We start from the raw sequence: 9,009 nt of genomic DNA, 5'->3' as shown, positions 1-9,009 counted from the left end.
TTTTCCAAAAATCACTTTTTTTTCAAAAATTCATAACTCGGCGCCAGATTTTTCGACCATGTTTCTCTATGGCTCAAATGTTGCGGATTTTTGTCCCCTAAATCATATCAAAAAATCTCAAAAATAAAAAATATGTATTTTGGGAAATTGAGTTTTAGTGAAAAAAAAGTTGATTAAAAAATCTGCAAAAAAAATTTCCACCTCAGTGAAAGTGTTTTGGAAGACGGGAAGGGATGTTACTCCACTTTTTAAGATGATAAGGGAAAACCTCCACGGAATCCTCAAGCAAGTTTCATTGTTATAATTTAATTACGGGTTATAATTTTATATAAAGGGAAACAATCGGATGCTGCTGTTTAGACAGTTCCCGGTTTATAATAAGTCGTATCATGTTTTTTTTTAAGATTTAGGTATTATTTAGGGAGAATGTTTCTGTTTTATTATTTTAAAGGTTTTATTTGATGTTGTTATATTTTTTATTCTCAAGGCTAACAAAAAATCGATGGATTGGATGTGATATATGAATATGTTTGGAAATCTTTTCTACAACTACATTAAGAGGTGGTATTTATTTGAAATTTTTGATGGTCTTTAAAGTACATTAGATTGCAAATTTATAATGAGACAAACCAAAAACCTAGTATCTCTTTTTCTCAATTAGTATCATAAATTTAATTGTAAGTTACATCGCAAATTTTCAATGATCGAATGTAGAAATTTATTTAAACATAGCTTTGAAAAATATGAAACGTACAGCCAACTTCCCCAGTCATTGAATGTAACAACGGAATCTCCCCATCTACTGAAATGAATTGGCCGATGCACGAAGTGTTTTGTTTACATTTTTTCGACTCTCCCCGCAAACTTCAAACCAAACAAATTTGCTGCCGGATCTTTTCCGGAAAAAGATCCGAAAGCAATTTGTATGGATTTGAAGTTTGCTGAGGGTGCCGAAAAGTTTGGTAGCTCACCTTGCAGCCAAGGCGTCAAACAAATGTTAAAGTATACCTCCAAACTAATCCTTCTTCTTGTCGGACTCCACCTTGATGCTGTCGTGCTTCAAGGAGGTGGTCTTCATCCGCTCCAGCACTTCGCTGTACGCCGGCGCCAGCGGCTTCTGCACCACATCCCGGTACTCGTACTCCTTCTCCGGGTTGAGCTGTCGTAACAGAAACTATTAGCAAACACAGATACGCTTAAAGTAATTTATTCTTACATTCAAACTGTACGACATGTCCGAATCGTATCCCCGCAGGTCTCCGCACACGATGAACGGGATGATCGATCGGTTCACTTCGGATTCCGTCTCACCCGCAATCTTCATCACGTCGTCCTCCATCGGGTTGATCATCTGCGGGACGTAACCCTCTGGCGGTTTGTACTGCTGGCACACGACGAACGCCTCGATGCTGGAGTTGCGCGAGCTGGCCGGTTTCGCAATAGAGACCTTCTCGAAGAAGATTCGCAACTGCGAGTACAGCAGCGTCGTGTCGTGGCCGCGGAAGATCTTCGCTATGAACGTTCCGCCGATGGTCAGCACGTGGGTCGTGATGTTGAGGGCGGCCAGCAGCAGCTGCGACTGGATGTACTCGTCGATGTCGTGCAACCCCGTAACGTCCGGCGCCCCGTCGCAAATGACCAGCTGGGCGCGCTGATCATTGCCAAAGTGTTCGATGATGGCCTGGGCCGTGCTCAGCTTGGTGATGTCCCCCTGCAGTTGGGTCACACCCGGAAGCGGGGCCATAGCTTGCAAATCGACGGCGATAATCTTCACATCGTCCTTGTCCTTGTCACGGGATTCGTACAGCTTCTTCGACAGCACCTGGCTCCAGCTGCCCGGAGCGGCGCACAAATCAACGGCACGTGTAACCCCTGGTGGGAGGTAATATATTTTAATTTAAAAACATAAAAATCTAATCAAAACAATTTTACCTTCAAAAATATTGAAATTCTCGTCCAGGTGGATCAACTTGAAGGCGCTCCTGGCACGCCAACCCTCCTCTTTGGCCATCCGGTAATAGATGTCTCGTTTGTCTTTGCTTGTTTTACCCATTTCTACTCAAATTGACTTCCAAAAATAAACTCAAAATTTAAAAAATAAAAACACTCAAGCCTTGCTGGAATCGGCTCATGTATTTTGGGCTGCACAAACTTTTGAATCGAAATGACACGAGAATGGAACAACAACAACAACAGCAAGAACCCAAATGTCAACAATCGGAACGGTGATGCCGGTTTGGAAGGTTTCGTGAACCATTTTTGTATTTATGTAGAAATAGACACAAAAATTCTGTAATGGTTTAGAAGACGAGTGAGCTTGTTGCCGGAGTTTGAGCAGGAACTAGTAAAATCTAAATTAAAAAAATATATAAGGAAAAGTTTTATGAGATAAATTCTGGAGTTTTTTTTTTTTGAAAAGGTCCAATAAACCAAATTTCCAGTTTTTGCTTTTTGGGTGTTTTTGAAACCGCCTTGAGTCAAGGGTATTAAAAAACACCCAAAAAGCAAAAACTGAAAATTTGGTTTATTGGACCTTTTAAAAAAAAACTCCAGAATTCTAGAATCCAGGAGGAAGAGGACGTGTTGAAAGTAACAGTGTTCACCTTTATGCCTCCTCCTTGGCCCGCCGTTTCTGCACCAACCTTCAGTTGAGTTGCCTCGGCGTTTACACGCGTCATTCCCGCCCAAAACGTTGTCGCGTGCGGTTCGATTTTCTCGCTAAATAAAACAAACGTTCTTTTGTAAAAGTTAAACGCGAGTGTTTTTCCTTTCGCCGATTCTCGTCTCGTCGCGGTAATCCGCTGTGCACTCCGGACAAAAGTCCGTCAGGTGATGGTCCCAGAAGTGGACGAGTTTTGGTGAAAGAGGACGATTCCACGGGTACTCGCTGGTGCTCCGCGTCGCGCGCGCTGTGCACGGGAAAAAGTGAGGTTGGAATCGGGGTGAAAGTTTGTTCGCAAGTTGGACAAAAGTGCGTGCAAACAAAAGACAAAAGTGCAAGTGAAAAGTGCTTGTAAAGATGGCCGATCCGAAGACCGGAATCACCCGGTTGAACGAGGCCAACTGGTCCTCGTGGAAGCTGCGGATGGAGGCGCTGCTGGATACGGAAGAGCTGTGGGACGTGATCGAGGAAGAAGTCCCCGCAGCGGAGCAACAAGATGCTGTCTGGACCCGGAAGGACCGGAAGGCGCGAGGTCATCTGATCGTTGCGTTGGAGGACAGCCAGCTGCGGCATATTAAGGGCAAGGTTCACGCGCGGGACATCTTCGGGGCTCTCAAGGCCCACCACGAACAGGCGACGCGCTCCGTCCGTGTTTCGCTGCTGAAGAAAATGTGTGCGCTCATTCTCCCGGATGGCGGCGACCTTGTGGCGCATCTGCGCGAGTTCGAGGTTCTCTTCGACCGGCTGGAAGCGGCCGGAACGTCACTCGACACGGACACCCTGATCTGCATGCTGCTTCGAAGCCTCCCGTCGTCGTACGATGGGGTCGTGACCGCGCTGGATTGCCTCGCGGACGATGACATTTCTCTTGAAATCGTCAAGGCAAAGCTGGAAGATGAGTACAGCCGGCAGCAGGAACGGAAGGGAGGTTCTCGCCAGGTGGAGAAAGCGATGCGGACTGCTGAAAGCAAGAACCGGAAGAAGCCGCCGAAGTGTTTCAACTGTGGACAGCTTGGACACTTCAAGGGGAACTGCCCGAAGCTCGGTGGAGACCAGAAGAAGGGCGGAAGTTCGCCCAAGCCAGACGGTGGTGGAGGCGCGAAGGCGAAGGCCGCGCAGAACGATGCGCGGGGCGTCGCGTTCACCGTCGGAGGGAAGCAAACTGCCTGCTGGGTGATCGACAGTGGTGCCAGCGCTCATATGACCAACGACCGGGAGTTCTTCGAGTCGCTGCGTGAGTTCGCCGGTGGCAATATCACGCTGGCGGACGGTAAGAAGACGGAGATCCAGGGAGAGGGCAGCGGAACAGTGTTTGGCATCGACGGTGAAGGAAGAAAAGTGAAACTCGATGTCCAAGAAGTGAAGTACGTGCCGGGACTGTCCACGAACCTGATCTCGGTCGGGAAACTGGCCAACAAAGACTACAGTGTAGTGTTCGACAAGGTGAGCTGTTCGGTAGTGAGTGACAGTAAAGTGATCGCCACGGGTGGACGCCACGGAGGGCTCTACTACCTGCGTCAAGCGGAGGAGGAATCGATGGTGGCCGCCGAACGTCGGCACAAAGTAGACTGCCAGCACCAGTGGCACCGACGGCTCGGTCATCGCGACTGGGCAGCGGCGGAGCGGCTTGTCAAGGACGAGCTGGCCACGGGGATGAAGGTAACGGACTGCGGTCTGAGACTGGCGTGTGAGTGCTGTATGGAGGGGAAGTCTGCTCGGCTTCCGTTTCCACCGGTCATCGACCGGAAGTCGTCGAAGGTGCTGGACATCGTCCACACCGACCTGTGGGGACCGATGAGAACCGTTACGCCAAGCGGTAATCGGTACGTGATGACGATGATTGACGACTACAGCCGCTTCACAGTCATCTACCTCCTGAAGCAGAAGTCGGAGGCGGCCGTTCGGATCAAAGAGTACGTCCGTTGGGTGGAGAACCTGTTTGGCCGCAAGCCGCGGGTGGTGAGGTCGGATGGAGGGGGAGAGTACGACAACCGTGAACTCCGCACCTTCTACAAAGCGGAAGGGATCAAGCCTCAGTTTACCACCGCGCATTCCCCGCAGTCGAATGGCGTCGCTGAACGAAAGAACAGATCGTTGACGGAAATGGCCACCTGCATGCTGAACGACGCAGTGCTGGACATGCGGTTCTGGGGCGAAGCCATGCTCACGGCCGCGTACCTGCAGAACAGAACGCCGTCCAGATCGATCCAAGGCACCCCTTACGAGCTCTGGTGGGGACGAAAGCCCGACTTGAAACATCTTCGGGTGTTCGGCAGCGAAGCGTACGTTCATGTCCCGGGTGTCAATCGTGGCAAGCTGGACAGTAAGGCAAGAAAGCTGGTGTTCGTCGGGTACGTATTCGAGCAAAAAGCGTATCGTTTCGTAGACGTGGAGACGGACAAGATCACCGTTAGCCGTGATGCCAGATTTCTCGAGCTGGGCAACGGCACGTCAACGGTGGAGTGGTCAACGGACAACCCAGATGAGGAGATTCAGCTGAACCCGTTCGTCGTCAAGAAGGAGGAGCTCAAAGAGGAGGACGCCATCGAAGAGGACACGGCTGGTGACGATGTCGCTGGCGGCCAGATCAGCGAAAGTGACGACGAAGAGTTCCAAGAGGCAGAAAGCACCCCAAACGCAAGCCCTCGTCGGTCGACAAGATCGAATCTTGGTACTCGGCCGCGTTACCTGGATGACTTCGAGCTGGAAAACGCTGTCGGGATCGCGGCGTGCGCTGTGGAGGAACCCGTCGATCACAAGGAAGCGCTGAAGGAGCCCGTTTGGCGGACGGCGATGCTGGACGAACTTGAGTCACACCAGCAAAACGGAACGTGGAAGCTGGTTCAGCTACCGGAAGGACGGAAAGCGATCGGGTCGAAGTGGATCTACAAAGTGAAGCGAGACGAGAACAACCAGATCGTAAAGTTCAAAGCCAGACTTGTCGCGCAGGGCTATGCGCAGCAATCTGGAGTGGACGTGGAGGACGTGTTCGCACCTGTCACACGTCAAGCAACCTTCCGAACGTTCCTCACGGTGGCGCTGAAGCATGGAATGACCGTGCGACATCTGGACATAAAGACCGCCTATCTTTATGGGTCGCTCGAAGAAGAAGTGTACATGCGCCAACCGCCGGGATTCCAGGAACCCGGGAAGGAGCAGCTCGTGTGCCGGCTTCAACGCAGTATCTACGGATTGCGGCAGTCGGCTCGCTGCTGGAACAAGCGCTTGGATGGAGTACTCGTGAAGCTTGGCTTCGAGGCGGCCGCAGCAGATCCCTGCTTGTACGTCAACCATCGCGGACAAGCCAAGGTGTTGCTGATGGTGTACGTCGATGATCTTTGATCGCCTCGACGGACGAACGGAAGATGGCGGAGACTTGTACTGGACTGAAAGCGGAGTTCGAGCTGACTGATCTCGGCGAGGTTCGTCATTTCCTTGGAGTCGAGGTAAAGCGCGAAGCCGACGTGTACAAGCTGAGTCTGAAGAACTACACCAACAAGCTGCTCAAGGATTTCGGCATGGAGCAGTGCAAGGCTGCCAAGACGCCGATGGATCCGGCCTACCTGAAGGTGGAAGAAGCTGGAGAGGAATTCACGGATTCGACGAAGTATCGTAGCCTCGTCGGAGGTCTGCTCTACTTGGCCGTTGTTGCCAGACCGGATATTGCTGCTGCGGCGGCGATTCTCGGACGGCGATTCAGCGCACCACGCGAGTGCGACTGGACAGCTGCGAAGCGAGTGCTACGATATTTGCAAGGAACCCAGGACTATCGACTACAACTCGGCGGGGACAAGAACCAGGACCTTGTCGGTTTCTCTGACGCTGACTGGGCCGGAGACGCCGAGAGCCGTCGATCGACGTCCGGGATGTTGTTCCAGTACGGAGGAGGAAGCATCACGTGGGCAAGCCGTCGCCAACCTTGCGTGACGCTTTCATCGATGGAGAGTGAGTACGTCGCCCTCTGCGAGTCGTGCCAAGAAGCGGTGTGGCTCAGGCAACTTCTCCGTGACTTCGGCGAGCAACAAGCAGGCCCGACGGTCATCAACGAAGACAACCAAGGCTGCTTGGCGTTTGTGCGTTCCGAACGAACGAGCCGACGATCCAAGCACATCGACACGAAGCAGAAGTACATCCACGAGTTGTGCCTGAGGAAGGAGATCAAGCTGGAGTATTGCCCAACCGACCAGATGACTGCTGACGTGTTGACGAAACCGTTGGGGCCAACGAAGCACCGGGAGTTCTGCGAACTACTCGGGCTCGTGCAGCATCAGTGAGAAGGATCACACTGAGGGGGAGTGTTGAAAGTAACAGTGTTCACCTTTATGCCTCCTCCTTGGCCCGCCGTTTCTGCACCAACCTTCAGTTGAGTTGCCTCGGCGTTTACACGCGTCATTCCCGCCCAAAACGTTGTCGCGTGCGGTTCGATTTTCTCGCTAAATAAAACAAACGTTCTTTTGTAAAAGTTAAACGCGAGTGTTTTTCCTTTCGCCGATTCTCGTCTCGTCGCGGTAATCCGCTGTGCACTCCGGACAAAAGTCCGTCAGGACGAACCTAAACTTGGAAAGCTATATAATTTGAGATCAAAATCTATCTATATATATAAAAATGTCAACGATTTTGTTTATACCTTGATTCAAACGCGAATCAGTACATCGCGGAGCATCGGATTCAGGTGCTCTTTGCTGTGTTGGGTTCGTATAAGTTCAAGGAAGGTTCTTACGCCAAAAAGTGATAACTTTGGCCACTATGGAACCGATTCCGGAAAATCTGCAGATTGTATGGGAAAAGTTACGTAAAATTCAATTTTGATCACAGGAGGCGGAATAAGCAAAGGAATAAGCAAACAAGCTAAAAATGTCAAGAAACGAAAAAAAAGACAAGACGAAGTTTGTCGGGGTCAGCTTGTTAGAATATATTTTTACTGAAACAGCCAGACAAGTAATTTAAAACTCTGAAATCTTTCCTCTTCCACTATTCACCTTTAAAAGAAAAACGCACAATAGAGGGATGGCGTCGCTTTTTTAGACCATGTTTTCCACTTTTTCTCAATCGAAACCGACATCTATATCGACTACATTTTGCTGGGCGAGATAGGACGCCGTCTATTTTTAGACGATGGCTCTTCCACTTTTGCACTTAAAAACCAGATGGCAGCACGATGTAACGCCACGTCCTATGGTGTAAAGTCTTTATAATATAAAAAAACGTTACTTAATACACCCTTAGGTGGTTGGCGCCTTCCTCACATTTAACGGGTGCAATCCAAAATGCAAAATTGCGTAAATAACACTTATAACTTTTGATAGGTTGTCAGATCTTTAATGTTTTGGACGCGTTGGAAAGGTCTTCTGAATACCTATCCAACGATAAGTCGCATGCGAGATCCGGACAACATTTTCATCAAAATATCTGAGATCCGGCTTCCAAAAAGTGCTTATAACTTTTGATAGGGTTTTCAGATCTTCAATGTTTTGGATGCGTTGGAAAGGTCTTTTAAATACCTATCCAACGATAGGTTGAATGAGAGATCCAGCCAACGTTTTCATCAACATATCTGAGATCCGGCATCCAAAAAGCGTATAAATAACACTTAAGAGCTTATAACTTTTGATAGAGTTGTCAGATCTTCAATGTCTTGGATGCGTTGGAAAGGTCTTTTAAATACCTTTCTGAAAATGTATAGCATGACGGGTTTTCTTACAAAACCACCCTTTTTACAATCTTCCGGACTATTGTTAAAATTGTTTTTTTAGCATAACTTTTGAAAAACTTAACTAAACTGCATAATTTTTAATAGCGACTTGTGGGACTCCAAGACGGATCGAATGACACCAAAACGGACAAAATCGGTTCAGCCAATGTCGAGATAATCGAGTGACAATTTTTTGATCAACATCCCACCACACACACAGACATTTGCTCAAAATTTGATTCTGAGTCGATAGGTATACATGAAGGTGGGTCTAGGAAGTCTAATTGGGTACTAAAGCCCTATGACAATTTTTATGTACAACGGTAAAAAACACGATTAAAAACCATTTCTGATCACTTTTTTTCATTTTAATGCAAAAAAAATATTGACAAGACAACATTTTTCCGATTGATCAGCTATGGTCCCCTTGGAACGCGCTGTCAAGTAGGAGCTTTTCTGTCAAGAAGGACCGCGAGGAAAATTTTTCAAAATTGATTTAAAAATCCATTTTAAACTCTTTGTGGTCGTACAAAGGGTCATTGTACTCAGAAAAATAAGCTTTATTGCTGTAAACAATAATATCAGCAATCTAAGCTTCATTTTAGGACCCAATTGAGAAGTTCATTTTTCGAGTGATTTTATAGCCTTTCCTCAG

The 9,009-nt window shown here is 48.4% G+C and overlaps 1 protein-coding gene across 1 annotated transcript; it reads right to left on the bottom strand.

Moving 5' to 3' along the window:
• Nucleotides 1-550: 550 nt before the first annotated feature.
• On the bottom strand, nucleotides 551-2,191 carry LOC6039121 (putative tRNA (cytidine(32)/guanosine(34)-2'-O)-methyltransferase 1). Its single transcript, XM_001848731.2, has 3 exons — nucleotides 1,933-2,191; nucleotides 1,217-1,872; nucleotides 551-1,159 (listed from the first exon to the last, which is right to left on the bottom strand). The coding sequence occupies exons 1-3, from the start codon at nucleotides 2,051-2,053 to the stop codon at nucleotides 1,016-1,018; spliced, it is 921 nt and encodes a 306-aa protein (XP_001848783.1). The 5' UTR covers nucleotides 2,054-2,191; the 3' UTR covers nucleotides 551-1,015.
• Nucleotides 2,192-9,009: the final 6,818 nt, after the last annotated feature.

The sequence above is a fragment of the Culex quinquefasciatus genome, chromosome 3 (genome assembly GCF_015732765.1).
Source record: "Culex quinquefasciatus strain JHB chromosome 3, VPISU_Cqui_1.0_pri_paternal, whole genome shotgun sequence".
Classification (NCBI taxonomy): domain Eukaryota; kingdom Metazoa; phylum Arthropoda; class Insecta; order Diptera; family Culicidae; genus Culex; species Culex quinquefasciatus.
The sequence above is the reverse complement of the archived record's forward strand: the minus strand, read 5'-3'. Positions and strand labels throughout refer to the sequence as shown.

Coding starts and splice junctions, on each gene's coding strand:
- LOC6039121 (XM_001848731.2), bottom strand. CDS start 2,053: ATGGGTAAAACAAGCAAAGACAAACGAGACATCTATTACCGGATGGCC. Junction 1,873..1,932: donor GAATTTCAATATTTTTGAAG/GTAAAATTGTTT, acceptor ACCTCCCACCAG/GGGTTACACGTGCCGTTGAT. Junction 1,160..1,216: donor ACATGTCGTACAGTTTGAAT/GTAAGAATAAAT, acceptor CTGTTACGACAG/CTCAACCCGGAGAAGGAGTA.